Source organism: Ciconia boyciana, chromosome 5 (genome assembly GCF_034638445.1).
Source record: "Ciconia boyciana chromosome 5, ASM3463844v1, whole genome shotgun sequence".
NCBI classification, from domain to species: domain Eukaryota; kingdom Metazoa; phylum Chordata; class Aves; order Ciconiiformes; family Ciconiidae; genus Ciconia; species Ciconia boyciana.
Genome location: NC_132938.1, coordinates 67,493,914 through 67,513,213, shown reverse-complemented (window position 1 = coordinate 67,513,213; position 19,300 = coordinate 67,493,914). Strand labels below are relative to the sequence as shown.

The 19,300-nt window shown below is 40.4% G+C and overlaps 1 protein-coding gene across 4 annotated transcripts in view; it reads left to right on the top strand.

The window, feature by feature from the left end:
- Positions 1–284: 284 nt before the first annotated feature.
- The window catches only part of DCLK2 (doublecortin like kinase 2), a 93,171-nt gene continuing 74,155 nt past the window's right edge, over positions 285–19,300 (top strand). For 2 of the 4 annotated variants that reach the window (XM_072862588.1, XM_072862589.1), the window contains exons 1-2: positions 286–1,396; positions 12,261–12,595. In XM_072862588.1, coding sequence (XP_072718689.1) covers positions 979–1,396; positions 12,261–12,595 — 753 coding nt within the window. In that variant the 5' untranslated portion in view covers positions 286–978. Of the gene's footprint in view, positions 1,397–12,260; positions 12,596–19,300 lie in introns of all 4 variants that reach the window. The other 2 variants (XM_072862591.1, XR_012042680.1) reach the window with 2 other exon arrangements.

Below are 19,300 nucleotides of genomic sequence, written 5' to 3'. Positions count from 1 at the left end.
GTCACAGCCGCCGCGAGAGGGACAGAGCTGCCCCTCTGGGAAAGCTGCTTCCCCAGAATTATTCTCCTTTCCTAGGAGAACGCCCTTCCCTTCTCGCTTCGTCACCTGAGCCCCGCCGAGGAGCCGGCCGTGTCACCAACGCAGCCCACGTCCCGTTCAGCGCCCGTCCCCGCCGCCGTTGGGGACAGCGGCGCCACCGCGCCTGCCTCCAGCCGAGATGGCGGCGCTCCCGCCTCTCCTCGCGCCCGCCCTCACAGTGGCCGCACCGCCCGCCCGGCTCTAGGGCCTGGCAGCAGCCCCGCCCGCCTCCCGCTTCACCGCCGGCACCGCAGGCGGCTGGGCCGCAGCTCGCTCCTCTCGCCGGATCCGCTGCGGTTGTTTTCTTTCTGGGGCGGGTGCTAGCAGCGCCCTTGACCGCTGAGGACCCGGGAGGTTGCGCCGCTCCCCCCACTGGCTGGTGGCCGTTGGCGGCGCAGGGGTCCTGGTGCCCCCGCTCCGGGACCAGAGCCGGAGCCGGCCGGGAGCTGGCGGAATTAGGCACTCTGTCCCCACCCCCTCTCTTCGGCGGAGTCAGCAGAGAAGAGGCTGAGGAGGGGACCTGCGCTTACGGCGTCCTCCGCATTGTGCGAGCCTGCATGGGCACAGCGCGGGGGCGCGGCCGTGGGGCTTCCCCCGAGCCTCCCGCCCCCCGCTCGCTCCCTCCCCAGCATTGCCTGTAGCCGCCGAGTTAAGGCATGAGGGATGCTTTTGTGCGCGACTGCGGGCGACGCAGCGGGTAACGGCGGAGCTAGCGGCAGCCGGGGCTGCGGTTGTGGAGCAGGTCGGGCGCCGCGGTCACCCGCAGCCCTCCCAGCGAGGGAGGCCGGGCGCGATGCTGAATTAGGCGACCGGAGCTCTTGCAAGCGCGGGGACAGGCTTAGCATTCCGCAGCCGGCCTAGGTCCCAGTGGAACTGGGAGGGCAGGCAGGCAGCTCCCCAATGGCGAGCAACCGGAGCATCGAGCTGGAGCACTTCGAGGAGCGGGACAAGAGGCAGCAGCGCGCCGGGCCGCGCCGCGGCGGCACCGGCTCCGGCGGCGGCGGCGCGGGGCCGCGGGGCAACGGGCTGATCCCCAGCCCGGCGCACAGCGCCCACTGCAGCCTCTACCGGACGCGGACCCTGCAGGCGCTCAGCTCGGAGAAGAAAGCCCGGAAAGCCCGCTTCTACCGCAACGGGGACAGGTACTTCAAGGGCTTGGTGTATGCCATCTCCACGGACCGCTTCCGCTCCTTCGACGCCCTCCTCGTCGAGCTCACCCGGTCCCTGTCGGACAACGTCAACCTGCCCCAGGGTGTCCGCACCATCTACACCATCGATGGCAGCAAGAAGCTCACCAGCCTAGACGAGCTGGTGGAAGGTGAGGAGGCTCCAGTGGGCATGGGGCAAGCAGGGTGCAGGCTGTGGGCGGCTCTGCCTTGGCATGTCGAGGTCTGGTAGGAGGTGGCATGGGGCTTGGTGGTGGGCTGCAGGCTCTCCCTGGGGTGGGCTTTCCTCTCGCTACCCTGATCAAAGCTGAAAGAGGACATCTTGCTGAAAATCGGCAGCTATGGAGCCCCTGAGGGCAAGTGGGCCGGGGTTGCCTGGTGCTGTGAGGTGCGAAAGGCCTCATTTTCCCAGTGTCGACTGTCCACTTCTCCCATCGCCCAGAGGAGTGCTGTTTGCATGTGTGGGGGTTGACTCTGATGGTAGTTAAGCAGCAGTACTCTTTTCATCTACAAGAACCATAGAAAAGTGCTTGGCCACCTTTCAGTTATTACCATTTGTAAGAGATGGAAATACCGTAATTTAGTTCTCTAACAGTTATTACACTGTCATTGATGCCTCACAGTGGCTTATGCTTTCAGAGAGAAAGCCCCTATGCAGTGAAAAGGAATATTTATACCCTACCACTTATTAAACTGGTGTAAAGTCCCATTTTCAAATGTGATCAGAGTCCATATTCATAGAGGGAATTATCTATCTTGTTTGATTTCCAAAAGCATAGAATCAAATGTTTTTCAGAATTGTCCCTAAGTAGCTGTTGATAATGGGACTTAGCTGCTAAGGTTATGTAGACCTTACAAATCTGAGCAGAGCAGTGCTTGACTACTTCTCAAAATGGGGCCAGAAGTACTTTTTGTGAATGAAACCTATGCCTCTTGTTTGTAGGGAATGATAATTACCAGAACAAGTAGCAGACTTCCCCCATGTTCTGTCATGATGTCTTAAAATACAGTTTAAACTCAGCATTAAATGAATCAGCCTTTCAAATGTATTGATTATGTTGTGCACACTGTGAAGTTCGTAATCAGTTTGCACTTGATGCTTCTCCTCAGGTATCTTAATACATCAACCACTGCAGTCTTCTACCCAGTGACTCTATATGCTAGGTGTAGGTGATTTGCATTAATGAAGTACAATTTGTAGGTCTTCTAATGCTTCCTCCTTTTTAGGCTTTCAGCTGTGTATCCTTTAAGCTTTGATTTGGAAACATCCCTTTTCAAAGCAATGCTGAATCACACCTGGAGAATTTGATGAGAAAGGGAACCTGAAGACCTTTATATAATCCACCAGTAAAGGCACTGGGATTTAGAGACTAGCCACTCCAGAACATGCAAGAGGAAGGGAGAGGCTACAGCATTTGCTGGACCAAGGAGGTCTCACTCAAAAAAGATATGTATGAAAGTACACTTTATAATAGTACCATAGTGCCTGAGGACTTTCCCCATCATGTGATCTACCATAAGGCTGTCCCACGATCAGAACAGAGGAAATGTGAAATGATTGCAGAGTGAAATGCTGACTCAGTGGTAATAAAATAAATGTGAAATCAACCAAAAACTTTTCCATGATTTGGTGATTAATTTAGAGATAGCTAAAAAAAAAAAGAGATGCTGGAGTGGGAATGGTAGGGAAAGGAGATGAAGCAAAAATTGGATAAACTAATGATAACTTGCGGTAACTTTTGAAATGTTGCAGAAGGAATGATCTTAAGCTTTTATGGCTTAAAACAAAGACAAAAGGACTTGCTGGACAACAGTATAAATGCAGTGTGTACTCTCACAACTCCATTTAAGTTAATAACTGAAAGCAAAAACTTACTTCCTGTCTCTTCAAATACTCATTGAAAGATTATCCTTTGTTGTTGCTCTTCACTAGAAGAATAAATCAAAACAAATGTCGCAATTGAAATGCTACTTCCATGCTTTCTCAGTAAAATAAAAGGGGAAAAAAAAAGAGTCCCAATTACTTAGTCATCTATCCATGACCAATAAAACTCTCAGGAATCTTAAAATCCTGTAGCATCATAATTGGATTAGTATGTTCTCCAGTTAGCATGCCAAAAACTTTACCAGTGTAAGTCTAATCACCATACAGAGAAAGGAAAGCATATATGGGGTGGGAAGAAAGCAGACAAGTAGTGAATCCATTATTCCTTGAAATTATTTGAGCTCTTTGCCAGCTGTTTTGTTCTTGAGATGCTAGAAGAGGATCTGGTTTGTTTTTTTCTTTATTTTTTGTAGTTCCAGCACAGCAAGCTTGAATTTTTGCTCTAGAATAAATACTTGAACATTGGTGATATCCTAAAGCTTGAACTGCAGTAGCACCAGAAGTAGTTTTGAATGGTGTTTTTTCGTATTGCTTTTTAATTTTCAGAAAGGAAAATAAAATTAAAGTGCTGTTGTGCATGCCAGATACAGGCTGAACACCAGACCGAACATGGCTACTTGTTGCAATACCTAATTGACTAGTCTGTTTGCACATCATCAGAGTTGTTGAATTGGTACATGGAATCGCAGCAGTTCAGGTTCAGTAGTGGCAGCTCTATGAAGTGAGCAGAAGGTGAGTGAGTGCTCAGCCACCTTTGCCAAGCCACCAAGATCTGCATTAAACCTCCCTCAACTCAAGCTTGTGTGTGTAGCTCTTGGACATTGACATCCCCCAGCACAGGTGAGCTCTTTAAGGCCTATTTGCCGTTTATCAGGTTAAGATCTGTCTGGGGTATAAAAGCTGGCAGTATCAAATTCTGTTTCATAATAGTTCAAACTAGCTGAATTGAGTCACTGATTAATGCTTTTTGGGTTTGGCTGTATTTGGCAATCTGTTTTACTGTCTGTCATTTTAAGAGGAAAATAGCTAATGCACAGACGTACTGTAGATTTCAAATATTACTGTTACAAGTTGAGTCAGTTAAAAGTTTGACCAGATCACATTTATTAGTCAAAAATTGACAAGCTTCATTTTAAGCATATTGCTTTTCTTAACTGGATATGACAGTCAAAAAAGCATGCTCTGCTGGACGAACCTTAGGCAAATATCATTTATATTCCCAGCCCCTGTAGATTAGGGAGCATTATGGCTCATGAGTTTGACAGTTTTCATTGCTTTCTTAGAATGGAAGGAGTGAAGAATTTCATTGTCTGCTCCTCATCTTGTGTGAGCAGACAGATCCAGAGAGGGGATGGGGGTTGGGAATATTATTACTTTCTTATAATTTTATTTCTTTCAACTTTACTATCCGACTTTACACTACTTTTTACTTTTGAACAGGAGATTCCATGTGTAATTTTATATTTTCCATTCAATAGCAATAATGGAATAATAATTTCATTTTTATTCTCTACGGAAGTTAACTAATTGTTTGTCTAAATCCTTCAGTTTCCTTTAAAAATGTAAGCTTCCTAAAGCGTGACACAATGGTAATAGTAAGAACTGTGCAGTTCTTTAGTGCTGAGGTTTGTGTTTTACATTGATGTCAGTCATGCTCAGTCTCGCCATCCTGTGCTTTCATTGTCTTGGTAGTGAAAGACATGGAGAATCCTGATTGTTAAGGTCTGCTGCAAAGTTGGGAGACATTGTTGGATTTTGGGAGAGGAAACCAAGTGTAGACTCTATTCCTGGCAAGAAAAGTTGTGTTGATTTGGCATGTGATAGGGAATTTTTTCTAGTTCCCTAGGTAGGAAGCATTGCTAAGAGTCTTTGTTCTTTCAACTGCAATGCTTAATTAATACAGTCCTTTATAAAATGTCAGTAGTTTTGTCTGCACAGTTGTGGAGACAATCAATAGGCACTTGTAGGGAAGTCTTTGGGCAGGAGGTGGGAAGGTTTTGAGCAGGGCAGTCCTTATGCCTGGCTAGGACATGAGGCACAGGACAATACCTGCTTTAAAGAAATGGGCTCTGCCACACTACTACAGAGTAAAAGAATGTTTTTGAAACGAGGTATTGAACAATCCAAGTATTTTCTGCCTTAGATCAGTGTTATTGTTACTGCATATTACATTTTAATCCTGCTTAAGTACCTGTGATTCTAGTTGATGCACGCTGTTATATTAGGTCAAGAATATATTTTCTCTTGTCAGGGTAAGCAGATGGTAACACCAAGTTTGTATTTTTGCTTCTTCCAAAAGGTATGATTACCTTCCTGTGTGCTAAAGCCAGAAGTTGTGATGCTTTAAAAAGAGGCAAATGTAGCAGGCTTAACAAAGAAGGCTAAAAAGGAAGGATGAAATAAGGATTAAAAAACATTAAAAGCATATGCTTCTAAATATATGTTCAAATCACTGTAGTTACACAGTCCTGGAGCAATGGGGTGTGGATGTGAAGTATGGATGTAATTGTTAGTTAACTTCCCATCCAAGCAAAATAAAACAGTTCCACCACTGTGCATCTCCTAGTTTCAGGGACGGGACAAATGTCATTTACCTGAAAAGAGTTATTTACTTACTGTGGAGGAGGCGTGGTATTAGGCGGCTTTGATACCAGGTCGCCTTAACTGTCGGGTGAAAGCTTTTACGCTGCCTGAGCAGGGGGTTGGACCAGATGACCTCCAGAGGTCTTTTCCAACCTCAGCAGTTCTGTGATTCTGTGAAAGCTTGTAGGAAGCTGTCATCTGAACCTCCTGACTAAATGAAGTCAAAAGACAACTAGGATCAATTAGTCATCTGCTAAAATCCTGGTTGTCATCCCAGGTTTTAGAAAGTGCATGGGGAACTTAAATGCTGTAGATGAGGAAAGATCGTGACATACAGGGTTATTGGAGGTGATGTGAAAGTGAAGGAATCATAAGAAACTGATGAGGAAGGAAGTTCTGTGAAAGGAAGGAAGGAAAGAGAGATCTAAGTAACCTCATCCTTCATAAAAGGGGTTGTTTTATTTTTAGATCAGTCCTTTTATACATGCTGTAAATATACTGTTCTGCAAATCTGCTTGGCTTTGTGTTACAGAACACAAAAAGGGGTAGTCTCCTGTGATTCCTAAAGTTAGAAGGTTAGTAGCCCTAATAACTACTGCGCTATACTGAATAAGCAGCTTTTGGCACCCTTGAAACTAATGAGTTCCACCAAAAGAAGCTGAGGAACGTGAGATGCATAGATGAAATGTACCTAGAAACCTGCCCCATCCTATGTGCTTCACAGGAGAACGCACATTTAAAAAATACGAGACTAACAGTTTTCTTTCTGTAGGGATGTTTTTACCTGTGTCAGCTATATCATTCTCTCTTATGCAGTGTCATTTAAAAACATGATGCTTTATGTGACTCTCAGGAAATAGTAGTTAGTGCTTGTTAACACCTTGCAAAAAGCAAGCCAGAAAACCCTGTTCTGAGACTTCTGTTTCAAATATCCCACCTCAGGATTCTTGAGTGTTGTACACTTAATTTCTTCCTTACATTACCCACTACATGGTGTATCCACAGTTTGTTTTTTAACTTAATGCTAAGGAAAATGAAATATCTACAAGTCTTTCTTTAGTAGTCTCTGTTTTTAAGGACAAAAAGTCTGAATGTTTCTAGGCTATTTGTTAAATGCCTAGCAGTGGGCTTCAACTCACAAAACTTGTGCTGTGAAGAACCCCAAGCTGTCAGGCAGCTGCATTTCCTCAAAACAGCATATTGTTGCAAGTGGTGTACTCTTGTGATACAAAAGGACAAGATACATCCTTCTTTTCCTAACAGTACCTAAAATTTCATCGCTGAATTTTGAAGAGTTCACGTACACCTTACTCTTCTTTATCCCTGCATTTTTATCTTGAAAGGTGAGCTAGGCACGTTTCCTGTGAATAACAGTGTTGAAGAAACAGATGGCAAAAGAAAACCTTTGTAGATGAGTTTTTAAGTAAGCAAAACAGTATTTAGGCAGCTGATGGTCTATGGCTATTGATCAGTCAGATTGACCGATGTAGTCTTGTTTTCTCTTTTATCCATTCTCTGTGTTCATCATGTGTATTTTACTGTTGTGAGGGAATGGTGAGTATTATGTTTAGACTATTAGCTCTCTGAAACTGGAATCCTTTTACAGTGTGCTTAAACTGTATGCATACTGCACACACACAGGTCTTGCTTCATGGATAGTGCATCTGGTTATTAATGCAGTACAGGTAAATTATTTAGAAGCAGGTGATGTTTCTTTGTTAATAGGCAATGTTTCATGTCTTCTGGTTGTTTTTCTAATAATAAGACAGAGAGAATCAGAAGTAAACTTACTCCATTTGTTGATTATGTTGTGACCCAAAATATCAGCAGATGTTACTCCTTTTAAGTGAGCATATGCCCCATTTGAGGAATTTTTGGTGGTAGCAGGGTTTCTTCGTGGAATTGACACTTTTAGATTGCTCTGGGTACTGTCATGAAGCGTTGGATGGATGGCACATATGCTCTGTTGAAATTGTAATGCCAGCTTATAAGGAGGTTTCATACTTCTGCCAAAACTGCTCTGCAGCCTGGTTAAGTTTTCTGCTGTAGAATAGTTTGGCTGGGTTCAGTCCCAGCTGTAACCTACGTCTGTAATTCTTGCATTTTTTTCTGCATTAAAAAAAAAACCCAAGGAAGTATTGCTTAATAGATCTTTCTACTTCATTAATCTATACCTTACTTCTTTACCTGCAAATCTCAATCTAATATTAGTGACTGACTTCACAATCTGGTCTAAAAACTAGGGAGCTGATTCATGTTAATGCTAATGTTGTAGGCTAAAGACATGGTATTTATTTCCAGTAATGTAACTGCTGTGACTATGTGCCAGTTAAGGCTAGTATGCGTTAGCTTTAAAATCTTTCAAGACTATAAATGGAAAGTGGGCCTTCAAACCATAAAATTGACCATATTGAAGTCAGCAATGTAAATATTTGAAGTATTGTTTATGCCTATTTGTGGAGTTGTGTCAACTTTCTGGGGCTGGGAGATGTACAAATGACAAAAAAAGAGCTACAGCCTAATCAAAATGCCACTGAAGTCTCAGAAAATATTTTCTTAGTAATTGAGATGATACATATTTACGTTAGACACATGAAAAATCTCATTCAAGGCAGTTAGTGAAACAGCCAGGCTTATTTATGTATGTGATTTTAACTGTAAAGTTATCTGTTATTTTGTTAACAGTGTTTGAAATCAATTTGACTAGTTTAAACCCCCCAAAAATGAAGTGCTGTATGTTACATTTTACAAATATTGGACCTTTTGTTGTCTACCTGTACTTCTTCATGTAAAGCAATTTATTTCAAGTTGGAGAGGCTGTTTCTGAATAGCCTTAATTTTGAGGGGGTTTTGTGTTTGTTTGGTTGGTTTTTTTAACTTTGTTAATTTAAGCTTCAGCCCTGAGGTTTAACTTTGAATTGTCTTGTGTGCGTTTGTTGTTTTGTGTTGGTTTTTTTTTTTTTTTAAATAGTCTAGGAAGTGCATTCTTTTTGAGTTTGAAAGGATAATTCCAAACATGCTCGATGATGGTGAGTTTTTGAGGTGCCTTGTAGTGCTGATTGCTAGAATTTATTTAACTCTGTTGCACACAGCTGGACAGGCTCTACTGAAGAGGTTACTCTGAAGTGATAGGTGACTTCATGTACTGAAGCTTATGTAAAATCTTTGAGATGCTAGGGGCACTCAGTGTGTTTAGAAAGGTATTCTCATGCATAGGATGCTGTCAGGTTTGTTTATATATAAATTATTATCAGAGGATGATTAAATATTACCAAAGTCTTATGCAAATCAATAAACTTCAAAGCAAATGGTCAGGGACTTCCCAAAGTTGAATGCCTAACGTTATGCACACAGAATAATGACTAAATTACCTTCTGTTCATTTTTTGTAGGAGGAAATAATAATTAGCATTCTTAACCAACATGCACACACAAAAAACACAGTCACTTGCTAGGTGCATGCACAAAAAGTTTAGCATGTAATCGTGGAAAAAATCGTCCTAAGGGTTTGTGCTGGTTTTGACTGGGGTAGAGTTAATTTTCTTCATAGTAGCTAGTATGGGGCTATGTTTTGGATTTGTGCTGGAAACAGTGTTGATAATACAGGGATGTTTTAGTTGCTGCTGAGCAGTGCTTACACAGAGTCAGAGCCTTTTCTGCTTCTCATGCTACCCCACCGGCGAATAGGCTGGGGGTGCGCAAGAAGCTGGGAGGGGACACAGCTGGGACAGCTGACCCCAACTGACCAAAGGGATATTCCATACCATATGGCGTCATGCTCAGCATATAAAGCTGGGGGAAGAAGAAGGAAGAGGGGGACATTTGCAGTGATGGCGTTTGTCTTCCCAAGTAACCATTACATGTGATGGAGCCCTGCTTTCCTGGAGATGGCTGAACACCTGCCTGCCCATGGGAATTAGTGAATGAATTCCTTGTTTTGCTTTGCTTGCGCGCGCGGCTTTTGCTTTGCCTATTAAACTGTTTTTTATCTCAACCCACAAGTTTTCTCACTTTTACCCTTTTGATTTTCTCTCCCCCATCCCATGTGGGGGGAGTGAGCGAGCGGTTGTGTGGTGCTTAGATGCCTGCTGGGGTTAAACCATGCCAGTGTTCTACGTCACACAGTAACTAGTTGTAGAGGAGAGAATAACAAAATGATCAGCAGTTATAATGTTAGTGAGTCTATTGCTATGAATTAGACTACCAGCTTCTTTGAGATGCTTCTTATTTGGCAGTACTGTGTTTAGACAGCTTCATGACTTACTAGAAATTGTTCAGAAAATAAGCATAGTCCTTTGAATCTAGCATTAGAGGATGTAGAGGGGGAAGCCTTTGCTTTCTGTTGCAGCTGAGCTGCTGTCACAATACTTGAATATCTCATGGTATTTCACAATAACAGGATAGATGAGTGAAAGGTCTCTGAAGACAGTCTTGAAAGAGAACTGTCCGCCTATTTAGAGTCATGGGATAATTTAGTTTGGAAGGGACCTTCTGAGGTCATCTCATCCAATGTCTTGCTAAAAGCAGGTCTGCTTAAATCAGATTGCTAGGAGACTTGTTGCAACTTAGCATGTAGTTCTGGGGCAGTGTAAGCTAGGCCACCACAGTTCTTCCTAAGCTGTGTGTTGTTTTTTTTTTCCCCGCTACCTGTAGATTAGTGCTAGTGTGCATGCAGCTGTGTGGAAATCCCATTCAAGGAGTTCATGGGCTGAAAACAGCTCATTTTTCTTTGCTTATTTTTTGGAGAAAGAGGAGGGGTCTGGTTTTGTCTGTATTGGTTTCTGTTTTGTGCACCACTTGGTCTGTGAATATGAGGAAGAATGATGGGGATGAGTGAAGAGGACAAATACAGGCAAGGCAGTGGCATCCATAAAACCTCACACCAAATTGTTTCTTTCTACCTCAGTGGAGTACAGTCCCAGTGATGTTTGTGGAGGCAGAACTGGTTGCCAAACTTTCCCAAACAAAATATTTGTTAACCTGACCTAATTGTAGTGTTTTCTTTCAAATACAGCAAGTAAACTTTCAAGAAGGTCTAAATACAAGATAAATTAGAAAGCAACGTAATTGGTATGGGAAAAGAAATGCGAAAAAGTCTTTCAGATCACAGTAATTCTTCAGGGGTTTGAAAGCAGTTTACTATCTTGCTTTTAGAATAAGCTATACAACTTCTCAGCTAAATCAGCTCTCCAAACTAGGGTTCAGAAAGTAAAAGTATTGTTTAAAAGTTTTCTAGTGTGTATCTAAACATAGGTATACATTTTGTAACTTACACAATACTGTCCGATAGGTGTATGTGTACTCTTTTCTGCTTCTCTTGCTGTGTATATAGGAGGTGAGTTTGGTTTGTTCCACCAGTGACCTTGAGCGTGTAGCTTTAATCTTAGAACAGGCTAAGCTTTTTAAGATATAGGTAGCTCTTCTCTCTGGAGGAATGGTGTGTTCCATCAGTTTGGAATGCTTCCCTTTCATCCTTCTCGCAATACTCTGCCTCTTCAAGCAAGTCTTTGGATATCATTTTGTGAGACCCTGAGGATGTGGATTACAGAAGTAACCCAGAGTTAAAGATGTCCTTTGTCATGGTCTGCATCTTGGATATTGCTGTCAGACAGTCTAAAAGAGTTGTGGTAAACAACAAACAGCAGTTTGAAGAGAAAACTGTCCTCTTCTAAAAAAAAGCCCGTTAGTCTCCAGCCTTGCATTATGTCAGGGAATAGAGAAAAGTAACAAATTCCTTAGATCTGCATCATGGCTGGTGCCACTTTAAATAATTTGATGTAAAGGTGTGTATTACTAGCCTGTGATAACATCTTTTGTCTTCTGACCTCCCTTTCATGACTTTAGGAGATATCAGCAGTGCAGGCTTTGAATTAGGAAAGAAATTAAAATAGGGAAGTGTAGAAGTCCTTTCATACACCTGTAGTCTCAAAGTCTCATTTGTGGCCTCAACAGGTGTTTATTGGTCTAAAAAATATTGAAGTGAATACATTTCAACAGTGTATCCTTGGTAGAAGGGCAATAACTCCTGGTAAATTAATATGTCCTTCAGGGCAAGGATCTTGAGATGCTTGAATTTTATGCTGTTAAAACTTGCTCCTTTTAAAATAATTCATTATTAAACATAGGTATGTTTGTACACATCTTGAAGTATGTACTTGAGAAATATATAGGGAAGGACCTGGATATTTGCTGTAGGGGAATGCTCTTAATGTCATGTATTGTGAGCTCAAGTAATTTAAGCACTTGCAAAATGACTCTGCAGTCAGAACTTACAATCCAAAATAAATGGGAAATATCTTCAACCCTCTCATTATCCTTTACTGCTTTTTTTATTTCTTAACCGGAGGTCTTTTGAAACCTGTTGAAACCACTCTATAAGCATATTGTTTGGGTGGAAAGCTCTGATAATTACAGTTCTCCATTTAAAATAGCCTGCAGTTGAAATACAGGAAAATCACTCCTTGTGGAAAAGTTGTAATTTTTTTTTTTTAATTGACAAAAAATAGCTGCAAACCCCCTTAAATTATGAAAATGTCATCTTCTTTTCAGGTGAGAGTTATGTATGTGCATCCAATGAACCATATCGCAAAGTTGATTACACCAAGAATGTCAATCCAAACTGGTGTGTGAACATAAGGACTGGGTCCACTCGAACCTTGACATCTTTGACATCCACAAAGAGTGAAGTGAAGGAGAGTAAAGATTTCATTAAACCCAAATTAGTGACTGTTATTAGGAGTGGAGTAAAACCACGGAAAGCTGTGAGAATTCTGCTGAATAAGAAGACTGCTCACTCCTTCGAACAGGTCTTGACTGACATCACAGAAGCCATTAAGTTAGATTCGGGTGTAGTCAAAAGACTTTGTACACTGGATGGAAAGCAGGTAGGAGAATACATTGCTCTGACTATCAAATAATTATGAGTTAATCTAAGCTGCTTTGTTTTTGTAACTTGAATTGTTGTTACTATATATGCTTTAACCTGCTTCTGAATAAGGACAGTTTAATAAATGACAACTTCTTAAATTTGTATTAAAATATTAATATCTACAGAAGAATTAAAATTGTATAAAATGCAAAAGAAGTTGACTACTACATTCTAAAAAAAAATTTTAAAAATATCTTTTTTGTATACTAACTGTTGCATTGCTAAAAAAGTGTCTATTGATTAAGTAATACAGTTTATTTTAAACATTTGAAAGCAAACTTCTTAAAATACATATGTGTTTTCAGAAGCAGAGTCATGTTTTCAGACTGCTACATAGTGCTGAGTGGTATAAGAAAAATATTGCTGCCTCCTTCCGTTTCACTTCCACAGATCGCTATTTAAGAAGCAAAAAGACTGAAATGTCTTTTTGGAGGTAGCAACTGACATACCTAAGGTCAAGAATTTTGTCTGAAATTAATAATTCTGGGGGGGTGGTCATATCTTTGCAACTTGCTTTTGCTTTTAGTTTTACCACTGCAAAAACATGCTGCCAGGATTAATGATGTGATAGGTCTTTTGTTCTCACTCAGAAGTACAAAGGAGCAGCCAACAAAACATTCTGCTGCACCAGGTAAAAGTGTCAGGAATACATTTGTTGTTGATCAGTCAGGTTAATGACTCAGCCCTTCATGGAACAGGACTTTGACATCTGATACTTTTATTTGACACTGATGTGGAACTTTGACAGCATTGCGACTTTAGTAATACAGAGGAGCACAGGCTGCAAAATAGATCACATTCAGTATTGGGTACCTGGACTATTGTATTGTTGACTAAATATTAGGATCCTTGCTCATTCAACAGGTATTTTTGCACACCTGCATACCTATATATTTGCATGAAAGTTGTAAAAGTTTCAATTGTGTTCAAACAGATGTGGGAATTTTATTGTCAAGGTTTTTATAATGGTTGTAATCCTATAGACTACTTAAAAAGCACCTTTTTGTGTTGAAAGTTGCTAGCAAATGTATCGCAGAACAAGTGCACTTACTCAGATTGTCTTGATATGAGGTCTGTCTCTGGTTATGTTCTGTGCTGTAGATACACTTTTTATAATTAAGTACTTGAAAAGAACTTCTGTTCTTTGGTATTAAATATGGCGAGGCAAATGCATCACTGAGACTCTTGATTTTCAGTATTTGGTGTCACTATAATGTGCTCTTTAGTTCTTCTAATAGGTTTGATTTTTAATGAGATTTGTTAACGAGATTTGTTAAGAGAGGATCCTTTCTAGGAACACCTGAAATGTGATTTAGTCATGTTTAATTCATAATAAAATACCTTTGAGGTTATTTATTATACAGTAATTACTCTCTTCTGCCCATGAAGTCTTCTGTTAATGTCTCAGATAAGATGATTTTAATCTTCTCAAGCAAGTAGATAGAAAGATTCAGGAAAGGAAACTGCAAAACTGAGGATTCTCAGTTCAGATTCACCTCTTCTATTGCATTGTTGATACAGTAGAAACTCACTGATCTGCATTGATGTGGAAGATGCAGTAGTGCATCAGGGATCAATAAAATTAATTAACATTAAATCTCACATATGTTGCTTGCACATTACTGTCGTCCATGGTGGATGATGTCTGTCTTCAGTCCACAGTGAGGATGACCAGTCGTTGGTAATACTCCAAAATAAGTACAAGATTTCTACTTGTTGCAGTACCTCTGCCTGACCTTCTCTGGTAAAGGCAATAATCAAACTTGGACTGCAGCTGTAGATGTTCTCAAGCAGGATTGGGAAATCCCTAGTTCTCACAGCTAACAGCCTGCAAATAGCTGCTCCTTACAACTGCCTCTCTGTGTAAACTGTTTCAGCAGTAGTAGTGCATAAATGGGGAGACCACCCTTCCATTTGGAAGAAAGGCCTTTTGCTCTTCCATAGACTTTGGGGAGGAGCCTTTGCTTGCACAACCATAGTGTAATCGTGATTCAAGTGGTCATGGGATATAGTGCCTCAGATAGAAGACCTATGGCTTTAAACACGCTAATAATGAAAACCTCCTTCTGCTTATCTAGGAGGATAGAGACTTCTGGGGTTTTTTTGTTTGTTTCTTTTTCTCCAGAGTGAATGGCTGACCCCAGTTTTAGGCAATAGGGATTTTTTTTTTTTTTCTTTGTTTGTTCATTGCTGGTATATGTAGAGGTTGGTGCCCAAGGGCTTTGTGGGGTTTGGCAAATAAAGAGTTGCTTTCCTGCCAATTACCAATTGGTGGAAATTTCTGAGCCTATTTTCTCTAATGTAGTAATTGCTTATTCTTCTAAATCTGCTAGGGAGGCAGATCTTTTATGTTCGTTGTAGTGTTGGCACAGCTTGAAAGGCAACCATTATAAAAAAAAAAAAGGCATTTTGTAAATGGCTGTGTTCCTATAAATGTAGCTCTTGTGTTTCTCAGCATTTTGGTTTTTTCTTTTCCCTGCTCCTTCATATTTTTATCTCTGAGGAAATACATATTTTTTTTGCATTTTTTATGAGCAAATAGGTTTAGGTTGTATTTTCTGTTTAATGCGGAACTGATGCTGAAATTCAGGTGTTTAAAACACGCATGTATGAAATTTGTATCCTTTTATTAGGGAATGTGTTGTTCTGTTAGCTTATGGGGCAATTTTGTTTTCCAGTAGAACTATTTAACACGTGTAGTAAGAAATGATCATGAAACCAGTGATCTATGAAGAAACATTTTTAATTTTGAGCAGTACAACAGAAAGGATGTCCTAAAAATATTTTTTATTTACTCTTCTGACTTCATTAATCTTGACTCTGGCAACATCTTGATGATAATAGTAACACGGAGAATGACATCCATGTCGGATATTTTCCTTGATTATTGGTATGAAGACAAACAATTATCTAGCTTTTAATTGTAAGATTTTATAACATTTACAAGGTTTCCTTTTATCTTCAGTTTCAATACGGATGCTGTAACTTAGAACATTAGTGCTTTGTAGCCTCAAGTAGAGAATTTTTTTTTAACTGCATTGATGCAAGGCTGACTTTTCACTTTTAAGCTGTTGAGCAACCAACTTTTTTACCTCCCAAGACTTTTGTGATGGTTTCTATGCAAGGAAAAACATTCCTGTAAAAGTAACTAGGCTTTAACTCTGCAGTGCAGGCTTCTGCTATTCCAGTCTTTGTACTTCTGACATTGAAGTTTGCCTAATATATTTGCTTGACCAAAGTGTTTTCCTTACTTGGCTGCATTTTTCCTTTCTATTCTTTGCTGGAATCTGTCACTATCCTACTGTGAAGCAAGGACAGTCAGACTGAAACTTCTTCAGTTGGGAAGTTAACCCTTTGTTATCTCAGAAGAGAATGGAGCGTTTCTATCTTGCTAAACAAGCTTCAAGCTTCAGTCATTGCAAAGTGGAGGGTAGCAGCTTAATGGTAAATTACCTGCACTAATTGTTTAAAAGAATATAATGTATCAGGAGAGTGTGGGGGGGAATTTAATGTGAAAGACTTGGAAAAAGCCATACAGAACTCTGAAGCACGTATTATTTGACACACAAGAAAATTAAATCTTCACTCCAGGAAGATAGTAACTTTTTAAGCTTGCATTGTGTTGCAGCTTCATGGATTAATACCCGTAACAGGATTGAAAAGGTGGATGAGCCACCTTTTCTATAATCCATTCCCAAAACAGTGAGAACATACCTTATTTTAAAGGTCTTTTTTGATGGGCCACAGGTGTGTTGGTGGCTATCTCTGAAACCAAAAGCTTCCTAATTTTCTGTTAATGAAGTTTTTCTTAAGGTGTTCATTAAAAGTAAATGGGTAACTGAAGAAAACAGATATTACATTTGGAAGTATTCATCAGACTCATCAGTAATTTTTTATTTTCCAGTGATAGATTTGAAAATTCTTAGTAGACATGATAGCTTCTGTAAACTGAATTTTGTATTTGCTTTGTAGTGGAAATACTAAGGAGACCAACTGGAGCTATTAGCATACCCATCATAGAGGGCAGAAACCAAAACAAGGGATGAGCAGGAGAGATCTTGTTTATTAGTACAACTGATATTCCCCATATTTTTGTTTCAGTTCTTTTGGCATATAGGCTTCTGTCACTCAGATCTGAAAATCTCCATTAATATAGTGTTTTTACTGGAATCTTAATCTCGGTGAGAGCTTACTGTTTAGTACTGAGACAAGTTTTGGAACACAGGAATTTTGTTTTTCTCAGTTTTCCAGTTTTGTATGTGAAGTCATACTTGGATGAGATTTTTGTTAAATAATTTTATTGCACTTAACTGAGCAGTTTTAGCAAATATTTATCTTTAGTTCAATTCTCTCCTGCCTAATGACAGTGGAAAGGCTACTTGGTTTTCAACTGTATCTTATTCAGCAGCAGTACACTTTTTTTTTTTTAAAGGAACCAGGCAATAGGAGTTAGGTGTACTCTCTTTTTTAATTTATTTTTTTTTTTAAAGTGTCATTTAGTTGTATTGTTACATCACTGTCTGCTATCTCATTGCAGGCTGAGAAACAACTGTAATAGAAACTTGCTTCCATGTTAGCAGGCATTATGTGCAGTTGAAAGCTACTGAAACCAAAAGAAGTCTTTATCTTAGATCTCAGGCTCTAACCTAGTATAGGCACGTTCACAAATGTATTGGAAATAGCACAGATTTGAATTTCTGCTGCAGGCAATTCTGCAAGAACACAGAAAGCTCCAACTTTTGTGCAGTTCTAGTTCTGCTGAAATTTAAAGCAGCACTTTAAGCTGAAATGTTGCATTAACCTGCAAGTATGAGGGGAAAAAACCCTTAAGCCCATGCATTCCTCACAACTCTTAAAAAGGCTTATATATTGTTATAGAGGAATGTCAGTGGCAGCTGCAAGAGAGTGATTCTCTGCATTGCAGATCCCACAGAAGTCTGGCATTTGTGGGCAAGGAGTCTTTCCTCACCTAGCTTCAAGGCTTTGAACAGTAATGATAGTCCCTCTATTCATCTTAAAGGCTGAGAGTCAGAAGAGGTAGAGTCAACTTTTATAAAGCAATTTAAAATTTGCTAAACAAACTGCAGCAGACTACTTGGTGATTTGACACTATGGATATGATTGACATTGACAATATAACTACTAAAAGAGTAGATATGTTGGATAGAAAGGCTTCTCAGAATTTGTGGCTGATGTCCACAAGAAAAAGCATGTTAATATGCTTATTATGTGGCAAATTACACAAATGAGAGTTATGTCTGCTCTGGGGGGAGTGGGGGGGAATCACTGCAATCTTTATATTGGTTTATAAGACTTAAATTTCAGCAGAGTGTGCAACTTTGTATAAGACAATGGGAACAGGACCATTACCTCTGAGACCTCTTGATGCAGTAGTGGATAGCGCTGCAACGAAAGAGTGGAATGTCAATTTGAAAGAGGCATATATATTGTTGGTTTGGTTTGGGGTTTTTTTTTGTTTGTTTTGGGTCTTTTTAGCTGACATGAGTCCACAAACTAATATTGTGTGAGAAACAGTAAAACATATTGATAATGATGCAAGCAGAAGTAGTATTTAGGTTGTCTTTAAAAGAGAGTGAATAGAACTTCTGGGAGAGAGACCTTCCAAGACAATAGGAACTAAGTGGCCTGGGAAATTAAATCAGAAAAGATACACACTTACAGTACAAAGGAGGAAAAGAAAAGCTCGTACTAGATGTTGTCAAGAGCAATGTTTCTCATTCACTGGATGGACATGAGACAAAACCAATGTGGAAGAGCTAAAGATTACTTTCCAAGGCATGGGGAAACCCTGAAAAAGAGTATAGAGGAGTCCTGGAAGATCGTCCTACAGCTGATGTTCATTGGACGAGATGAGTGTCCCTGAGGTTGAGCTAAATAAACTTCACCCTGAGACTTATGGGGAAAAAAATTGAGGAAGCAATACTGTGAATCACTTCCTGATGGTTGGCTGGATCCTTTTCCCCTTTTACAAGTAAATATGTAGCAGTGGAACACCTCTATTACCTGGAAGTTGAAAAGTTCCACATTATTTGGTACAGTCACCTTTATGTGTGTTATAGGCTAGAAGGGCTCTGACATAGCACCTGTCTGTTCAGGGAGTCTGCTGGGTTTTGCTGAGCTCAGGACCCAAAATGCTTCAACAGAGTGTATGATGTGGGGTTTTGGGGGGAGGGTTTTTTTTTTGTTTGTTTGTTTTTTAACAGTAAAGAGTTATGAAACAATGACTTGACTGGGGAGAGAGACAAGGGGAAGAAAACAATAGTGGCTACTTCCCTGTGTCTGAAGTAAGCTTTTTGACACTGTCTTTTCACATCAGTCAGCTAGGGAAGCATGGTGTAAAAAAAATGGACTACTTACTGGATGCACAGTTGGAATACTGTTGTTCTGAATGATTATTGATGATTCACAGCCAAACTGGAATTTTATACTGAGTAGGCGTCAATGACTGTGTGTCTATACTAGTCACTGTAAATGAGCTGGAAGATAGAATGGAGGATATGCTTAATAAAAACAAAGAACACACCAAACAGACGAGCTACAGGAAACCTGGACAACAGAAGATTATTCTAATCTTGCCAAACTGCAGAAATAGCTTAAGGTAAGGCAGGTTGAGTAATCTTAGACTCACTGGTTTTTAACA